This window comes from Colius striatus, chromosome 2 (assembly GCF_028858725.1).
Source record: "Colius striatus isolate bColStr4 chromosome 2, bColStr4.1.hap1, whole genome shotgun sequence".
NCBI classification, from domain to species: domain Eukaryota; kingdom Metazoa; phylum Chordata; class Aves; order Coliiformes; family Coliidae; genus Colius; species Colius striatus.
Genome location: NC_084760.1, coordinates 49,314,530 through 49,334,899, shown reverse-complemented (window position 1 = coordinate 49,334,899; position 20,370 = coordinate 49,314,530). Strand labels below are relative to the sequence as shown.

At 40.1% G+C, this 20,370-nt stretch overlaps 1 protein-coding gene across 6 annotated transcripts in view; it reads right to left on the bottom strand.

The window, feature by feature from the left end:
- Window positions 1-20,368, bottom strand: part of CEP57L1 (centrosomal protein 57 like 1) — a 33,547-nt gene extending 13,179 nt beyond the window's left edge. For 4 of the 6 annotated variants that reach the window (XM_061990806.1, XM_061990805.1, XM_061990810.1 and 1 more), the window contains exons 1-9: window positions 20,244-20,368; window positions 7,300-7,444; window positions 5,445-5,624; window positions 4,726-4,847; window positions 4,193-4,309; window positions 3,821-3,898; window positions 2,118-2,213; window positions 1,339-1,416; window positions 1,006-1,235 (exon numbers count right to left, since the gene is read on the bottom strand). In XM_061990806.1, the coding sequence (XP_061846790.1) occupies window positions 1,006-1,235; window positions 1,339-1,416; window positions 2,118-2,213; window positions 3,821-3,898; window positions 4,193-4,309; window positions 4,726-4,847; window positions 5,445-5,624; window positions 7,300-7,441 (1,043 nt within the window). In that variant the 5' untranslated portion in view covers window positions 7,442-7,444; window positions 20,244-20,368. Of the gene's footprint in view, window positions 1-1,005; window positions 1,236-1,338; window positions 1,417-2,117; window positions 2,214-3,820; window positions 3,899-4,192; window positions 4,310-4,725; window positions 4,848-5,285; window positions 5,315-5,444; window positions 5,625-7,299; window positions 7,445-7,762; window positions 7,838-20,243 lie in introns of those variants that run through there. The other 2 variants (XM_061990807.1, XM_061990811.1) reach the window with 2 other exon arrangements.
- Between the last annotated feature and the right edge of the window lie 2 nt (window positions 20,369-20,370).

Genomic DNA, 20,370 nt, shown 5'->3' with positions numbered 1-20,370 from the left:
AGTAACTGGTTGTTTATACACACACAAAAAAAAGAGCCTGTCTTTGAATTGCTGTAAGCCAAACATTGCTTTTTGAAGAAGAGACTGGTTGCCAGTTTAAATCAAGGATTTCAATCAGTGTCAACATCCTAACTGGTTTAACCAACACATCCTCCTCTGCTCGAACTACAGCTTGTCATGTCAATATGTCTACTATGACCAGCTTCATAGCTTTGTCCTGCAGCTCTACAAGCTTGCATTAATGGGAAGATGCCTAAGAAGACAAGAAGTTGTAATCCACATTTACTTGCATGGCTAGAAAGATGCATACACTCCCATCTAATGCATTAGTTTCTTCCACACCCTGCTCATTTTCTGGCTGGAGACTGTCCCTCTTTCACAGCCCTCTCACAGGACTGGCAAGTTCTCCTGTTACCAATAAGGAAAGGGTATGAACGCCAGACTGTCTCAGCACAAAGACCCATCAGGTACACACATACAGAGAAAAGATAGAAAGAGTGAGCATAAAGGAATTGGCTAGGTATTGTGACATGTCTCTTCCTCCCACAGTTGTACTAACCTATTCTACCATCTAGACTGACTGCATGCTGTAGGCCTACTGAACATTAGCATCACCTTTGCAGCTTTCTTGACCTACTCTGTAGAGAACGTTCTTGACCTACTCTGCAGATCTCAGAATATGTTTAAAATTTCTAAAAAGCATTAAAGATTTTTCATTTGTCACAGTTGTTACTTCAGTAGCAGCTCAGTTAAGTATAGTATGTGGAAACAGAAAAACCCAGCTGAAGAGTATGTTGCTTGCTCACAAGATCAGTTAAACAGCAGGACAGAAAGAATTTTTTGAAAGAGAAAAATCCTGCCACTCAGGCCTGCTCAGGGCATTCTGTCAACAAGTAGTCCTACACTTAAAACAGGCTAGGTTTGACTACAGCATACCTGTAACTTCACAGAGCTAACGCAACGCTGAAGCCACTTTTACTCAAAACACCAGGGACGAATACTCACAAGCTCATTTGGCCCAGTTCATCTTGTATGGCTGAAAGGAGGCATGAAAGACGTCTGCTGGCAGTAGGTGATGTGGAACAAGGTGATACAGATTTTGAAAGTGCACTGCATCTTGAAATCCCAGATGTAGCTCCTCCTTGGCTTTGTGATGAGATACGAGGATTGCGGTGCTTCATAATATGCAACACATTTTGTACATTTGCACTAACAGAATGGCTGGAGCTGACAGACTTAAAGAGAATTATTAAGTGGTTTACTGAAGAGATTAACAATTACAGTAAAGAGAAATATTCAAACTGTAGCTCTTGCTTTAGAACATTTGGTTTCACTCACCTTCCCTGCCACAAAAGGTAGTTCACCCGCCTTTACATGTAATTGTGAAAGGTGCGTTTTCTTTGTTGTAGGATTTCTCTGCCATAAGATAGACACAGACAAGAAGTTCCAAACTGCTGACCTAACAGCACAGTCTTAAACTATTTTCTTTAATAAGTAAAATTCAAATAAACAAGCAGTGAAATGCATCACCTCAGTTTCCCTCTGATTTAAGGAAATTGAGTCTCCTCCTGTATGTGAAGGAGTAGCATTTTTTCCAACAGCCAAGAAAAGTAAATTTTATTCCAGATGCAGATAGGCTGACAATTAGGTTGACATTAAAGAAACTGAACATTGCTTACTAAAGTTTGGAAAACCACAGTGGCAAAATTTTGACTGACCTGTAATATGTTGCAAAATGAATTCTCTCGATTCAGCAGTTCCCCCAAAACACACCATCTTAAGATGCCTAGTTAATATTGCTTTGGAAACTAATTTTGCCAGATAAACTGAAAGGCAGCTAAGACAGGCCATAGAGGATGGCAGTAAAGCTGTAACAGAGGTTACTGTCATGCTGGTAAAGTTTTCCAGTGAGGTGTTACCAGCCCTAGCATAGTTTATAGTACCAAAGGACAAAAAAAAAAAAAGAAAGAAGAGGTATTCAGCCCTGTTCCTTCACTTTGGAAATGGAGTTAAGAGACAAATCAAATGTCTCTTACATCACCCTTTTCACAAATTCCTATCTCTGTGTGAGTCAGATGCTATCAGCAACAGTATGCTAATAACAACTTTCAGGTTACCTTCTTAGGTTTTATCTTCACACTTTCCTTTTTAGGTTCATTTTGAGGTGTTACTGAAGATATCAAAATTTTGTTTATCTCCAATCCTGTTTGAAGCTGGTGGAATAAGCAAAAAAGAAATCAGCCATTTAATGTAGTATTAGAAGTATGAAACCACATGGTCTAATGAATTCTCTCTTTCATGCATGGATGAGAACCAATTAAGGGCACTATTAACTGTCCTGTCCAGAAGGCATATGCTACACTTAAAAACTGAACAGATCACTAAGATGGCAAGGTGTGTGGCAGATCTTGCAGCTCTGTCTTAAAAGCCCTCATTTTCACATTCAGCTACAGCAGTTGTGTTTTTCCACTGTGACAATCAGCAACTGAGACAAGCCATTCCTGCTGCATGCTGGGGATCCGATCATAAAATCCAAAGAATATGAACATTTGGATTTTACAGTCTGGAGGCAGAGAAAACCGAACTTGTCTGGGTAACATTGAGGTCAAATCTGCTGGGCAATCTGTGGATTGCTCTGGAGTTCAAAGTTGATACAAAGGCTCATGATAAACAGGATAATAGCCATTCCCAATTAAACACGGGACAAGGACTTTGTTTTGGCACGTGCAACAGTTCTGGCTAAACAATGCTGTAGGTCCATCACAAAAGTGAGATTATTCTGGCTTTTCTGTCATGAAAAGGAATTGACCCACCTTACACCCTGTGTTTCCCAATCCAGATGCAACAAACCTGAATCAATCCTGCAGCAAACTAAGATGGTACTAACACTAGTTTAGGGTGCAGTTTACTACACTTAAGTCCCTTCTTGAGCAAATGTTTACAGTTCACTAAGGTCAGACTATCTGCTCTGAGAAACTAATTCTTACTATGTTTTTCAGAAGATAAAATCTCCACGCTAGGCCTTCTGCTCTGCAACAGCAAGCAGTTTAAGCAAGAAACCCCAAAACGCCAAGTCATTCTGCTGGATTCTGAAAATGCTCAGATAACGTTCAGATTCTAGCCCAGGTATTTCAAGCTTCCTGGGCTGATGAAAGTCTGTCATCCTTGGATGAGGTATAAAAACTGACAGCAATGATGAATTAATTTAAGCTGTCAGCTTTGTTTATGGCTAGGTTCTTTCAGTATTATTCTTCATCTCTGCATCCTCCCATCCTGCTCAAAGGGAATGCCACCACAACTGCTGTGTTTCAAAATGGCTCCTACTGCTCAGTAAAGTTAGGTTTGGAATACCTGGAGGTAGTTTGCCCCTTTAGCAAAAAGTTTCTTTGCTTTTGACCTTTTTCGACTAAAGAGCTTTTCGAGTATAGTCCAGTATACCAGATTTCAGCAGACCTTAACAAAAAGAGGAAACCAAATAAAAAACTAACCTTACTTAAGATAGGGGTATAAGGTTTCTTCCTAGTTTGTGTTAAGGATATCTGATATAGTTGGCAGATTCTCTAGAAATTCATTCTCTACCCAGATCACTTATATCAGCTGATGAACTATACCATTAACACAAAACCCAAGCAGAATCTTCTTTGGCTGAGATACACCACACACCTGACAAACTTTCTACTATGTATTTTATAACTGGTATAGGTAGTATACCAGGAGTTCTTCCTGTGTAAACTTGTGTAATGTAATAAAAAAGGGTATTTTTGACAGAGATTAGCTGTCTTCAGTAATAACAAAATAAGATAAAACCTTTTCAGTCTACCTGAGCAGTTTTGTCTTCTATTAGCTTACGCTGATGCTCTTCCTTACGAAGCTTTTCTTCTAACTGTTTGATCTTGTCCTGAATTTGAAGGCAGGAATGATTAGTCATGCTTCAGTTTGACATGCTGAATCAGTAGTCTGAAGTAGCTTTATACCAGAAGCTACTGGCATTAAACAGGACTGCAGGAATTTTTAAAGCCCAGACTGAAAAAAAAACATCATGCCAATGAAGCCATGGTGGCATTCAGTCAGGTATGCTTTATGATCTTGGCTTATCAGATGAAACTTTTGCAAAACTTTGTACTATTAACAGTATGCCATACAAATTATATCAAATGAACAACCTTCAGACGGTCATTGTGTGCATGCTTACTTCTGCAATTCTTTGAGTAGCAGTAAGTTTAAGACATTCTTTTTCTAGCATTTCAAGCTTTTCAAGTTTTGCATGCAGTTCTAACCAGTTCCGATGTTCCTTTTTCTGAAGCTGGGCCTGGAAAAAAGGAAGCAAGAATGCAGTTGGCAGCTGACTGAAATTGTTTCAGACAGCAAAAAAACAAACACACTACAGCAAAGGTGTTTGACTACTTTAAATTCCATATTTTTTTAAATTGCAAAGTGATGAAAAATACCAGGCAGACAGAGAGTACTTAAGTTTCCAGCAGTCTTTTTGTCTACAAATGTGCAAGTATTAGCACAGTTTTGCTCATTAAGAGTTCCACCTAGGGAGTCTTTTCATAGAATTCATTCAATGGTTGTTACCAGTCAGTCAGACAGTAAATTGCTTCTGTTTGCTACCACTCAGAGAAAAGCTGAGGAAGAATGAGGGCCATTAAAAAAAAATCATGTTACACATTTCTATACTTTTTAACTATGTCATCACTTTATTAGTATGCTAAAAGGCTTCACCTGTTGTTCTAAAACCATTTTCTTTTCCAGTTCTGCACTGGAAACCATTTTTCTCATGTAATCCAGCTGTTTCTCCAGCAGGGAGCAGCGAGATTGTGCTGCGTTTAACCGCGCACTCACATCTATAGAGAGAAACAAAGACATTAGGTTCACCAAAGGGAGCTACATATTTAGCAAGTCTGTCACCTCACTGAGGAATTCTCTATCTTGAAAACATGGAAGAAAGTTTTGTTAGTCTGAAAAAATCATGTGGTTAAAATATATTTTATATAGAAGCTATGAGAATCAAGATGTTTTTCCAGAGCTAGTCCTTAATGTGAATTCCAAAGATGTGAGTACTGCAGTTACTTTGATTTATATCAGCAGATATCTAAATGGAATCTGGTTTCTTCCCTTCTCATTGCTTTTCTCAAGTTAGCATTATTATACACGGAAGCAGCTGCTTGCTTATTGTAGGAGTTTAACATACCACCTGATGTCTGCTCATTCTTTAAAATAGCTTTATGGATTATGCAATATTTGGTTAATATATGTGAAAACAAGATCTCAACTTGATTTACAATTATCAGGCTCCAGCCCCTCCCCAGTTCTGCAGCAAAAAAAAAAAAAAAAAGAAAAGGGGGTGCATTAATTAGCACTCTGTAAAAATAAACAAACACTCCCTGGATTATGCAGTCTTGGAGTTGCTGTGGCTACACCTTATCACTCAAGAGAAATACCTTTCCTCTGTTGCATCAGTTCTTGATGTGCTCTGTCCATTTCGTAGGATTCATGCTCTAAGGCCTTCTTATACTGAGCAGCTGCTACGGAGAGGATGCAGAGATTATCTTCAGCCCGCGACTTCTCCAACTCTAGACAGCGGATCTTTTCTTGAAGAGTTTTCAAGGCTGCCACCACAGCTAGCAAACAATGCAACAGATACAACTTAAGTGTCAGTTCCTATTATTAGTAATAACAATATTATTAATTATTATTATTTTAGTATTACAAAATAGTTCAAACACCAAAATACTACCTAAATTTTCTTCCACTAAAATGAATTATATTCTCCAGTAGTACACTAACACATGCAGAACACATCTGGGAGAAAACAGACAAGTTTACTGTGTAACTGAGGTATAATGTGTAGGTTCTATAAGCAAAATTATTTTCACTCCAAATGGCAGCTTGCACAATAAAATCATGGCACACTGAGTATAACAAACTCTGGGACTTCTGTTTACACAGAAGCAGGGAAACAGATATCCAAGTTAGTTCACAAATTTTTATGTAACACAACTGGTGTGGCCAGGGGAGGATATCAGATACAAAGGGACATTTTTTGTTTTAAAAGGTAATGATTCAGTGTCCAGTTTCTTGTATCTGATGATTCTCTAAACCACAAAACAAGTCTGCAAGATTTGCTTTTAGCCTGAAATCAGTATATGTTTCAAAATTTTGTCAAAAATAAAAGTTGCCATTTCAGCTACAAGGAAAATTTTACTAGTTTTTCAAAATATATGCACATCTGTGGAAGTTTAGGACACATTCTCTAACAAGTCTAGCTTATTTTCTGACATTTTATAATCCTTGATAGACTCCCTATACCAATTCCCTTGGTAAAGGAACACCCAGCAAATATTGCTAGCTCCATACAACTCTCATTAGCTGATCATAGCCCCACTACAATAAAAGTAAAAAACCAAAACCCAACCAACCAAAAGAATCAAAAAGCAGATACCAGAGAGAAGAAAGATTATATGGAACAACTTTTTCTGTCTTTCTATTGGCATGCCAAACTTTTCCTTACTTAAACACTTTGCTGCATGACATTGAACTAAACATTTTAATACAAGAAGTCCAAACTCTGTATGGCAAAAGATTACTGCAGAAGTGTCAGGTTCCTCAAGTGAAGATCAGTAATCACATGCACACTCATAGGCTTTGTCTGTGCAACACTGCATCATGGTAAAGCCAAGTATAGGTATGTGATTTACTGACCTCTCCTGAGGTGCTAAGCCACTGAGCATTTGCCCTGTGAGCTCCAGGGAGTAATCACCCCTTAAGGCACATGACAACCATTGTGGACTCATATTTCATACAGATTGACTTTCATGCTGTTAACTTTCCTGAGAGTCTGCATTATTCAAAAGTTATCCCAAAGAACCATACCAAACACAACCGCCCCCTTAAAATCAATTTTAAGCTAGAGAGAGTCAAACAGGGATACACAAAGCCAATTTCAAGTCAGTGTACCATACTAATGATCTTTTATTGCTGTATTTAAAGTCATGAACTTCTTCTGCTGAGTTTGAAGCATTCTCCTTTGCTTTTAGAGGAAGTCTGATGGTTTTAAGTTAAACAATTTTCAAAGCCAAAGTTTATAAGGATGTTAGAAGACTTGCAGCAGTTTCCATTCCAGACATATGACTTCAGGGAGACTACTCCCTCAGGACACATACACATCCTGTCTCAATGTCAGTCTGATAATCATAGCAAGTCATTGAACTGTGTAAAAAAGAATGAGGAGTTTGCTCAGGAGATTTCACATGGAACAATTAAAAAGAGCACTTTTAGGACATATGTTGGCTTTACCTTGGTTATTGGGGATAGAATGCCTGTCACCATCAACAGCTGATAACTTCTTTGATCCTATATCAGCAAAGGCTGCAGGAAGCATCTCACCTGGCAGCTGAAGAAAGCTCCCTATGAAACTGTTCTTCGATATAGAATCCATAGCCTGTAAAAAAAAAAATGCTGTTTAATGCTATTAGCTCTTCAATGGACTATGTCACCATTTTCAAAGTATGCCACTGGGCTGTCTCTGTTTATATCAAACCAGATCATGTTCATCAAAATAGTAATTAAAAAAACCCCACATCATCCCCCTATATTTACCCTGTATTTTAATGCAATCCAAAACCAATGCTTTCGTAACACTAAACATAGCTCTCTTCAAACACACAAAATTGTCTAAGATTTTTCTTGGTTCTTTCTAATACCTTTTGCTGAATTTCCGTTCTTTTAAAAGCCAAGGAACAATGCCATTTTCTATTACCTGTTTTACAGACTTCACTGGCTGTGTCTCAGTGCTCCTGGCAGAACATGTATTCCAAGTTTTACAGCCTGTTTTCATTTGCAGTCTCCTTAATCCTCTACTGCCTATCTTTTTACATATGGCTTTATTACATAATAAAGACATAGTTCTCCACATTTAGTGTTGAGATAACAGGATATTTAACATGCAATATCGCCAGCACTCTCCCCATTATTAAGCTTAATCCTGTTTCTCCAGCTCTCTTTCTGCCCCACCCTTTCACATTCTTTATTTTATCAGAAGAACATTTGAAGAAAGTTTACACCCTGTCAAATAGTGGTTGTCCTTAATAACAGACAGTGAAACTCGCAGAAAGCACTGTAGTCTAATATAGCCTCTAGAAAGTTAAAATAAGTTTTAAATCATGCTGCAACTATCTATCAAAATAGTACCAAGCATTCCACCTGTTAATGTGTAAGAAATGGAGAGCTTATATAGCTTCAGCTGACAGAAAACCAGCTTATATGAAAGCTCAATGATAAAACAATTATGGTATCACTAGTGTTTAAAATACAATGCAGTCAACTGGAACAGGCTTCCTGGTTGGGCAAGGCTATTTACAGACGCTAGCTCCCAAGAAGGTCACCCAAAGGAGGTACCTAGTAACAGGAGGAAGAAACCCAAACTAAGATTGGAACCTGCTGATGAAGCACCCCCCAGGAAAGCCATTCATACCGGGTGGGCAGGGAAGAAAGTTTTCAGTAATGGAAAGCTTCCAGGAAGAGCTCTTCCAAGACTGTTTCAGAGGACATCAAATAAAGATTTTAAATAGATAAATAAAATTAAAAAAACAGCCTCCATCTACAACTCCTCTTCAACACATGCACTAAACCAAAGGTACACAAAGAAATCCTTCCTTCCTCTTCCAAGCTGTCATCACAAAGACATCAACGTGAGCACTGATTTGCCAGGGGTTGCTTGACTTTGGGTCTCCCAGACACCACTGTTTTTGTGTGATAACACCGCTGGAGCAGATCTCACAGTTAACGGTTCTCCCCTGGCACCACCATCACCCCCAGCACTGACACAGCCCCCTAGATGTGCAAGAGGAAGGCTGCCCTTCCACCACAAGCCCCTTTCCACAGCTTCCCATGGGGCCCTGCCACTATTCTGCCCAAGCCCAGGACATAAGCTGTGGCTACACCTGGGTCAGCAGTTGCAAGCAGCCAGGCATGCTGCTATCTTCAGGGAGAGGTCCCAGCCCATGATCCTGTCACATAAGCCACTTATGGGCCTCCACAGCTCCCTCCTGGAGGATCAGGAAACACCACACAGCAACACCTGACCCACTCTTAACAGCTGGCTAGGCCAGACGTATCTGCCAGCCATTTCCAACACCACAAGGGGCAACCGCAGTGAAAGGCATGAAGCAGTGAAGCAGCAGAAGTCTCAATGCATCAGTGAGAGTTCTGTGGCCACAGGCAGGGTCAATGCCTATATAAGAGATGGGCCTAGCATGGCACAGTGAATCAGCATGGTATTTCACAAAATAAGAAGCAAGACCTCGTTTTTCCTGTTGCTTCCCAAGCTCTACACGTTGGTGATAAAAAAGACTAACAAAGTCCATAAAAATACATATATGTGCATGCAACAAGCTTCTTACTGCTGCTGTGAACAGAGGAAGGCAGCTTTGGAAAGTCCAGGAAGAAGGTGGGTTTTGCTCACACCATCTAATCTTTTGGCAGTCAGCTAAAGCAGAGACTTACTTTTCCAATGTCCTCTGGTGTAACATAGCTCCCTTGCATGCCTGCAGCTACTATGCATCTATTAGCTTCCTTATTATTGTCACATAAACAAGTTCTGCTGTATCCAAGGAGATGGGTCTGTGGACAGTTGCAAGGATGGTGGTGATCCAAAGTAAACAACGAATAAGAGAGGGAAGGAATAAAGCACCAGAAAACTCAAGCAGAACCACAGTTTTGCCAGTGAAGCAGAGGCTAATATGCACCCCAAGGCTGGAAGGGGCATGTCCCCAAGCTATTCAAGGCTCAGCAAGGGATATGAAGGAACATACTACCACGCTACTGAGACACCTGTGTTTGCAGAACCCCTGCTGCGGACATAAGTTATGGATGCCTCACTTTTGCCACAGCTTCCTCACACACAGAAGCTATGTGAAATAGGCTGATGGAACCGTTGCTATAGCACCTGGAGGCTTTGCCAACATAACTACCCTAGCTGAGGTGCTCTGGTAGGGAGTCCTTTAATATCTTAGCAGGCAAAAATAGTTTACAATAACCATCCTGCACAAGAGTAATTTCTACAACAATGCAGACCTCAGGCAAGGACATGGGCCAGGAAAAGGACCAGGTCACTCTGCACCAGCAAGACTACACCAAACATCCTGACCACTTTCAGCCCACTAGGATGACAAATCTATCAGGAAATAATTAAGTAGCCTGACGTATGTTTCAACGTCAACTGTCCCACCATCAACTTTTTTCCTCCAGGAGTATTTTTGTCTCTATAAATCACAGATGGGTTATGCATCCCACAACCATTGCAGGCTTAAGCTAACGCTCTTTTAATTACATGCTACCCTGGATGCTGGTATGGGGGAGGTGGGAGAAGGTATTACAAAGCTTATATTGCTTCCCAAATGGGGATGTTTGTACTAATGTAACTCCACAAGGCTTAGGGGGATTTAGCACTTGAACAACACTCATTAAAGCAGCCAAAACACTGTTGTTTAGACAAGCCTTCGGTTGAGGAAATTAGTGCACTCATTTTAAGTTTGGGGAAGAGCCAAGAGAGAAGTATGCATATTAAATGCAGGCTGATAAAATACCCAGGTTACAAGCTAATAGGAAGGGAAAGGAAGAAGAAATGCTGTGCTCCCATCCCAGCAGGCAGTGCCGCTGCTGGGAGAGAATGCCCGTGTCTTGTGTTGGTCAGATCCAGACTCACTACCAGCCATTTGGGTTTTTTAACCAGAACCGACCCAGTCTGTGTTGGTGGACACGCTGGTAATGCTCAAATGTCCCATGTTATTTTACACAGAAACTCACCATGTAGCCAGTTCATACCTACCCTGAATCAATAATGAGGCGATTTAGTGGCTTGCTGTTAACTCTTAGCTTGGCCTAGACACCTATGTTGTCTCCATGCCTAAGCCCAGAGTGCAGTGCCACACAGTCACAACCTTATGCACAGTCCGTGCTGCCAGGCACAACAGCTCCATGTCAGTACTCCACTAATGCAATTCTACCTACCTCCTACCTTGTTGCAGCCAGTGTGCTTGCCCCTTGGGTGTGAGCATAAACAGAGCTGGTCCCTTCAGTAGGACCACTTCTGCCTGTTGGCTCACTATCACATGTACGCTGGGAGGGAGCTGACACAAAAGGTGCTGGGGAGCAATCTCATTCTCAGGTCCATACATGTATACATGACTTTCATCCCACAAAGGACAGCAAGCAAGCTGGTGATTGGTAACTGAAGACAAATGGAGAATTTCCCATTTCATCATGGTCATGTAAGTACTACTGTGATTTACCTTTATGCTATTTATATTTATTTTTGCTTAATATGGCCTGCATTGAATGCTAGACTACTCGATCAAGATGCTATAAAAATCAATTGAAATACTAACTACTACTGCCTAGCACAAATAAGCATGCTAACAGAACACCACTGAAATGTTAAACGTTACAGAAAGACCATTTATGACTTCCTCCTTCACCGCCATCCTGTTCCTCCCCTCCCTTGCTAGCCACATCTTTAAAAAAGTTTCAAAAAATTTCTTTTGAAGTTAAAAGTCAAAAAATGTTTCGCCACATACACAATTATGTCCCATACTGCAAAGCAGCATGTGGAAAAGCTTTTTCCACATGTGAACTAGAGCAGATTCAGGGAATAATGCTGGCTTAACAGTTTCCCAAAAGATACACGCTAAAGGGATAATGTGATAATATGAGAGATGTTTCCACTGAGTTCTCCGATGTTTATTATCTTACAGAGATCCTGGTTCATTCAAATCCCTGTGAGGGCAACTTTTTAGAACCAAAGAAAAGAGGTGCTGTCAGAACACCTTCAAAGAGGAAAAAGAAAAAACAGATCAAAGCATTTTTTTTTCCGGAGAGAAATACAAAGATATCTATCTTCTGGCCTGACCTATTAGGCATGCACAATTCATAATGGGGTTTTTTTCATAACTGAAAACAGAGTTTCAGATGACTCAAGGAATGATTCACTGTTTATCTGACATATTCTACGGCAAAGTATTTTAAAGAATCATCCCAACACAAGCTATACCAAGAAACTCCCAGAATTCTGGTTGATGCCTTGTCTATTTGAGCCAAGCCTTGCTGGCGAAAGGTTATGCCAGAGGCTGGTTTTGTGACACAATCCAAATTAGTCTTTTAGCCCTTTCGCTTTCCTATGAGAACCAGGGGAAAAACTTGGTCAGCTGTACTAGCTGTGCTGCAATGCTGTTTCAGCCTTATTCCTGACAAAGGACAGCCCTTACACTACAAAAAGAAATAAGTAATGTTGTAGGCAAACAGCATTGTTGTTCTGGTCACACCCAGTCTCTAGCATCCTGACAGAACTGTTTTAATCAGCCTGAAACATATGACCTTGCTCAGGACAGATCTAAGTAACTGACATTTATGTGCCTTCTTTAAGTGGATTTGAAATGAAACGGTGAGAACTGCAAAACTAATAGGAAGTTCTGCCGAGTTCTACTTTGAATTAGTTTAGAACAAATGAGTAAAATTTGTTAGAGAATTAAGGAACTTACGAGTTTTTTTGAAAACTGACACAGACAAATCCATGAGTGTTCGTTGTACAATCTGCAAGATGCAAACTGACAGTCTCAAATCTGAATATATAAGGGTTAAGTGCAGTTTATTCCTTTACACTACTGTAGCAAAACCTACTCATTTCTGAATTTCAAGTCTTATGCAGAAATTTCATAGAACCATTTTTCTCCAGTCTTGAAAGAACATGAAAATAAATTACCTGCTGTGCCTTCTCATGACACTGTATGTACTGTGAAGTACGATAAAACCTGGTATTTTAATTACAAAAAAAATCCATCTCACAAGCCTTTTATTTCACTGGGTCAGGCCTTGTAAGCATTAATACTGATATTTCTCTAGTTCCTGTTTGCTAAAGACAGAACAAAAGAGAGGAAGAAAGAAAATGGAATGAGTTACACAAGTGCTTTTGGAATAAGGCAAAGAAATAAGCAGAGATTTTGTTTTTTAAAGACTTTTTTTAGGATAAAGTTCTAACCTGGCAGTGTATCAAGCACACTTGGGTCATAATGTCAGAAGAGTATTGCTGTTTTCCCCAAAGAGCGTAGCAGACCCAGTTCCCCATTAAATTGGGCCTTTGTTCATAAGTGTGTGATAAAATCATATTTGATTCTTAGTGAGAAAAACTGCTTTAACCTGCATGAGCAGATGATAACTGAACTTAGCATTCAGAGTAGCAAGACTGCAAACTCCTATCCAGTAACAACTGCTATATTAGCATGAAAGCATCTGGCCTGGAAGATAATGGTATCAAAAAGATTACATTTCTAAGTCTTTAATCTGTCCAAAGTAATTAAATATAACCATTTCATAATAAGCATCAAAAGCAACACAAATATTGTACATGGTCACCTGTTTATTTATTCACTTCCCTTGTAGTTCTCTCCCTCTTCTCCTTGCATCCACCCCCACATTACAGTTGCCATTTTCTCCCTCATCTCCTTTCTTTTCACTGTATTTACATCATCCTATAGCTTTGTTCCTTGCTAGTCTCCCTTTGGCATTCTTTTTCTCCTGCTCTCTCTTCTAGTATAAAAGGTTAGGGTTTTTTACAAAATAAAGAGTGACATTATTTTCCCACATGAGAATAACTATCAATTTTCTTCCTTTCATACTCAGGATTACAGTTCCAACAGATGCTGTTTGCTCTTAGTACACTGACTGTTGTGGAAATTTAAGGTGCTCTAAGTCCTCTACATGAAGAGTATAAAAAAATTACTTTTTTTCCCCACTGTTACTTTCTGATGATGATGCCATCATACTGTCTTCCAATATATAGTTTACTTAGCTTGGTCCCTTCTCTTCACCCTCAAAAAAATCTACTTTTGCTCATTAGATTTGAAGCAACTCTCACAGCTTTCCAGAGAGCAAAGCAGAGAACATGTGTCCTGATATACTGGACAGCAGGAGGAAATTACTGGCTACTGCTATTGACCCTTGATTAAAAAGAGAAAGACTGCTGTTGTGGAAAGGGGAGGTTTTCAGGGGCAACTGTCTCCGGTAGAGAAGACTGTATATATCTGTGCACTGGTAGAATAACTCGAGATTAGAAGGGCAAATGCAAAAAGACATGTTAGGGTAGGGTGGGGCAAACCTAAGAGTGGGTTGAAGTGACAATCATAGTGAAGAAATATAAGAAGGTAGGGGATAGTTATTGCAGGTACCGACTCATTCACAGTAAACACCTTTACTGCATGATAATTTTCACCTTTTATGTCTCAAATATTTAGTGGGATCATTGAAAGATGGTTCTGAATGTTGCAACTTGCCCTCTAGGCAGATAAAACACACAGATTGTGTCCCCACCATTGCCTTGGAATTTATTTTCAAAGTAAACTTCTGGTTTTACTAATACTTTCTCGGGGTGTCAGTCTCTTCATCTAACATCCTTTAATCTGGTGTAGAGATGGAATAGATTTTTAGCCAGGTAACTTGAAGATCATGACATGGATGATCAGAGGAACACAGAGAGGATAATTCTTCATAGGATTTGTCTCTTTTCACCTACTATTACCCCTACTTTTTTTTTTTTCCCTTTTTTATATATTCCTCTACTGATGATAACTAGGCACCTGGCAGGGAACAAAAACTCCATTTTGCATTCATACATCAGACAAGATAAGAACAATGGAAAAAAAAAAAACCCTCCTAATAAGGAAAAGATAAGCTTCACTCCTGGCAAAAAATGATTCCCAGAGTCATCTTTTGTCAGCAACGGCTCTCTATAAAAATGCTGAAAAAAAATGCAAGCAGATCTGAGTCTGACCAACCCGTCAATCTTATTTTGGAGACTTATTTTGTTGAAGAACGCTTTTAAACAATATCATCTGTTTACACGACTCAGAATATTCATAGTAACTTCAACACATGCACATTGCACATCCTGAACAGGCACAATGTCTTAAGTATTAAGGCCATATAGTTTGTATATCCTAAGGTATAATGAGTACTCCAAACTGCAAAAAAGGTCTGTCACTGGCCTGAGTTGTCTGGGAAAACTTAAAACATTCAAAGACAAGCAACAGAATACTTGTTTCTTGTAAATTGTATATTTAAACTTGCATGACTTTAGAGATGCAGGAAAAAAAAAAACCAAAGTCAGATGCTTCAAAATCCTACACAATGTTGCATATATAACATTAATCTCACTGGATTATAAATTATTTAGGAGACATTTCTCCCCTATTTGCTAAATTACCTTTGCAGTCAGAAACTGCACATTTAGTTAATTTAGAAGTTTGCTAACTTCTATGGACTTGACTTAAAATCTTGCTGTTCTCTGTGACCTTAAACCACAGTGGGATGGGACCAATAAGGGACAGACGTTCAAAGACATGTGAGCCTTCCAGCCTCATGGCTGAATCTCAAGTTTGGTAAGGATAGACTTATATTTCCTGCATGTAAAAGAAGTGTAGGTATACAGGGCCAAAACAAGTGGCATGCACAGTGTGGGGATCTAACAAAAGCTGTGTGCAGGGAAACTATGAACACAGATGTCTGTAAAGTCCCACTCTGGTGCCTGGCACCTTCAAAATCTGGAATACTCTTCTGGTGATGAGTGCCAAAATCTGTTCTTTAAAACAATGAATAAAGAGTCCCTGTAGCTTCTTTGGTCTGAGACTTCATTTCATGTGGCTGCTGGCCACAGTATTTTTCTTTGTGTTATTACTGGAAGACACCAAGGTCTGTGTTAACAGACAGCCTGCCAAAGGTGTTTAAAAGCCCTATTGGACTGTCAGCAGATAAAAAATTTCCAATAAGCAATGCTCATTTTATTTTAAAGGGTTGCTGGAGGAAATAGTGTCCACCTTGTCTATGCTGTTATCCAGTGGTTAGAGCACTGGCCGGGAAGTGAGAGTTCCTGGGGAGCATTCAGGCCACATCCCTGACCACCATGCTAGACTGGGAGGAGGAAGAGCAGGAAGGAAACAAACAGGGAGTCACCACCTTTTCATTTGAAGTTATGACTGTGCTCATAAAGGCATCTAGGATAAGAAGGCAGCTGAAGCACAAGAAAAGGATGTGTCTCTCTCATCTAGTTTAATCATCAAAAGAAGATCCTGGATTTTATTGATGTATTTTTGTAACATATAGTTCTATGACAAAAAACAGCACTGGGTTGGGAATAGCTACCAGAAACCAGAGTAAGTGCCTATAGCTCCCTGTGTCTCCTTCCTTCCAGTTCATAACAGTGCCTGACATTTGCCATCCTTTCCAACAGGGACACAACTTCAACAGATGAGGTGATGAATGCTCCTCTTTCATTCTGCAATTCTTCTGAGCACCATAGACACCCTGTGGGAGTTACAAGATGTGGACTTAAATTCCTTTGAGCTAAAAGCCATTTATCACTGGGCTACTGCACTGAAAGTGAGCACTAAAATCAGCTGTGATGATAACAGAAGAATCTGACTTGTTGGACTCGGAGAGGTTTGTCTCAGGTCTTGGAGTTGCTCTACCTACTTCCTGGACCACAAGTGAGGGCAAAGGGAGACAGGTGTGAAGATGCTTAGCTTGAGGCAATCCTTGACATTTCTATGCAAAACCTGACTAACAGAGTTTAGATGGCTGCTTAGTGGAGTTTTCAGATCTGAATTTTTAGTTTACCCATGATATTTTCTGAGGTCTGTCCCTTAGTCCTTCGGGTTACATTTCTACAATTAAACATAGAGACTTGGCAAAGTACAGCAGGACCTTAAAGGAGCCTGTAGTTGTACATCATAGCATAGCTCTTCTGAAAGCACACCACACTTCAGCATAAAACTATTCCATAGCCTTTCTGTGAGTAAGATTTGGTCTCCTAAGAAGTAGCTAATGACTAACTTACCCATCCCTGCTGCTTTTGTGACCTCGAAGGAGACAAGGTGACAGAGTTTGGTGCAAATGCACACAAGCAATCCACAGCAGGCCAGACACATGGTAGATTTATAAACATACTCAGAAGTAAAACAAAGCCACATACTCTCCCACATGTGACGCTGTAGCTTGCTCAATCATTGAGGCCAGTCCATTGGGATGACACATGAGACTGGGCATGACACCAAGCTTGGGCCTCATCAGACAGTAGAAGAGTAGCCTCTTCTCTGCAAAACAGGAGGCACAGAACTTTGCTTACTCAGACGGCTGTTGTGAATAAAAATGCACTAAATATGAATCATAGAATGGTAGGTGTTGGAAGGGACCTTTAGAGATCATCTAGTCCAATTCACCTGCAGAAACAGGTTCACCTAGATCAGGTCGCATAGGAACACGTCCAAGCAGATCTTGAAGATCTCCAAGGAAGAAGTGCCCATTTATTGTGGCAACATGCCAAAACTCAGATCTAAAAGAGGAGAGTGAACTTTTAGAAGACAGTGACCCCATCCTAGATCTTTACTAGTTAGAACGAAGTAAGCCTGAACAAAACGAGGTCTAGATAAAAGCAGTGGAAGGCATGTAATTAAAAAAGGAGTTCCTTCTAAGTTGCACAAGTTGTAATGTTATTACTAGTTCTCCAGTAATCAACTAAGTGTATTCTGCAGTAAAGTGCTCTTTTATGACATACAGAAAATGGAAAACACTTTTAAAAGTAAATACAATGTAGGTCTCATATCTTAGAAAGGACATGAATACAACTATTAGATATTTTATTTTCAAAATTAAAAAATTCTGTCATTGGACATTATTTGCATATGGCTACAGAGGTCTTTATCTAGTTAAAAAAAAAAAGAGGGAAGTTGATAAATCATGAAGGAAGGAAATACTGAGGTTTAAAAGAGCCACAAATTTGTTTTTCTTCTGCTTATCATTTTAAAAACTCAAATGCTGTAATTCTGGATGAGTTGCCAGATTGTTTCCTTCATAATTCTGCCTTTCCCTTATCCATTCTTTAGGGATCAAAAACAAACATATTAACTTCAGTCAGTGAGCACGCAAATCAAACAAACACATTCCCCTAACTTTGGTCTTTGATTAATTCCACTGGTAGCCTTTGACCTTAATTTCCACAATGACTTGCAGCACATACAGAAGCTTGACCTGGTATCGGAAAACCACAAAGATTTGGTTTGGAAAAAATAAAGCCACCTTCATGTCCATTACCAAAGTGCTATGTTAAAAACTATAAAACAAAGGACTGAAATCTGAAGTTTAGGCCTTGGAGCCAGTTTCACAATCTGTTTCCTGTAGCCAGAGTTCATTTGCAGCCAGTGGAAAAAACAACTTCTAAAAGATAAAAGGCATTGCTGTGACTTTCAATCAATCTTAGCATTCAGTGTGGGAATATAGCCTCACCAAAATATAACATCAATGCCTCAGTTCTGATTTAGGTTCACTTTATCGAACTTAGATGTATATAGCCATTGTCACAGACATCCAACAATCACAAACTTATCATGGGAAAAATGATATATATCCAACCTGTGGAGATGAAAACTTAGATAGAAATAAAGCAAGCATACATGACATGCCTATTCACAGGAAAACTGGGAGACCATAATGAGTGATGATAGAACGGGACGGGAAGCTGAAGTGCTAGCTAATATTAAAGGGAAAAAAAAGAAAAAGAAAAAAAACCCAAAACAACCATAAAAGGCACCGGCAGAATTATTTTCTTTGAACCCACCAGTTATGATGGGTGGAGGCCCTGAGTACTTTGAGAAGTCAAGACTCACATTTATTACAGGTAGCAATGATTTCAGTAAATATATTGTTCATAAGGGTGCCAATGGCCTAGAGGAAACAGCTGCATGAAGCAGTCCAGGCCTGTCCAGTGCCAAACAATGGCTACACAAACTCCTTAGAGAAAGGATTTTCTAGAGAAAAAAAAGAGATTGGTCTTCCTTGAAAGGTGTAGGTAATGATAGAATGACACTAATTTTGCAAGCTTTAGAGAAAAAGTGCAAGAAAACCAAAGGAATGTCAGATTATTTACAAACAAAAGAGCTGTTGATGGTTGGTGTTGGAAAGTGAGCCCAAGCTCTGTTTCTGGACTCAGAAGAGGTTTCTGGGTCTTTCTGTGGTATGCAAGTAGCTTGTTCTCCATTTAGCTTCAGTTTGGACGTTTGCATTTTAGAAGGGGAAATATGTACATGAGAAGTATACAGTAATAATACAAGACCCTGTAAGCCGGCCCAATATCCTGTTTCTGATATACTTACAAGTGAGATTTTACCTCTCAGTATAGTAAAAAAAAAAAGTACTTTTATGATTACTTTAATGTGATAGCTGAAAGGAGTTGGTTCTGCCTTTGTTTCCCTCTCTCCTCCGCCAAGAGATGAATGAGATGAACTGACTTGACTGAAAATTAACTTTATCAAAAACTACCTTTTTCCCCCCCTGCAGGAATACCAAGGGAAAAAGCAATACCAGCCTATTTAGTGGCAGAGTACACTTAATCACAGAATGCTTGAGGTGGGCTCAGACCTCTGGAGGCCCATCTGGTCCAACCTACCCACCATTCCCCTCAGCTCAAGCAAGACCACCCAGAGACAGCTGCTGTCCAGCTTATGAATATGCTTAAGGACAGGGATTCCACAAGCTCCTCTGGGAAACCTTTGTCAGTGCTTGGTCTGTAAACAAAAAAAAAAGTGTTTCTTTACCTCCACAGTAAAAAAGTGTTTCCTGATGTTCAAAAGGAACCTCACGCATATCAGTTTGTGCCTTTTGCTTCTTGTCCTGTCACTGGGCATCACTAAAAAGAGCCTTGCTCTATCCTCTTTACACCTTTCCTTCAGGTACTTATATACAGGGGTAAGATCCTCCCGAAGCTCTTCTCCAGGCTCATCAACCTCAGCACAATGTGGTTTAAAAATCCCCCTTGGATTAACTCAGGCAAGAAGACTGCGGAACTGTTGCCCAATTTGGCCACTCCAGGGATCCCCACCCCTTCAAGTGTGGCATTTCGCTTGCATCAACTCTTTTTTTTCCTCCTTTCTGCTGATGTGTTTACTCCGGCTACATCAAACGCTCCTGTTGAAGCGTGTATCTGACAAGCCTTCACAGCTCCTTAAAACACGTGTGCTTAATTTTTTTGCCAATGCAAATCTCTAAAGCGAGGCCGCTACCGGAATTGCTTCACTCCCGCTTTTTGCTGGCCATCTGCGTTTGATCACCTGTGGCGGTGGAACACCAAAAAAAAAAAAACCCACGAAATCAAGGGGAAAAACCCCAAAACTGCAGAAACAGCAACAAACGTTGGCTCTTACCCTTCCTCGGCAGCCTCCCGCAGCGGGCGCTACCGGTAATACGGCCGTGAGGGTTCAGCCGGGGGCAGCCCCGGGAGCACCCAGGCAACGCCGGACGGCGGTGGCTGCGCACCAGCGCACCGCAGTG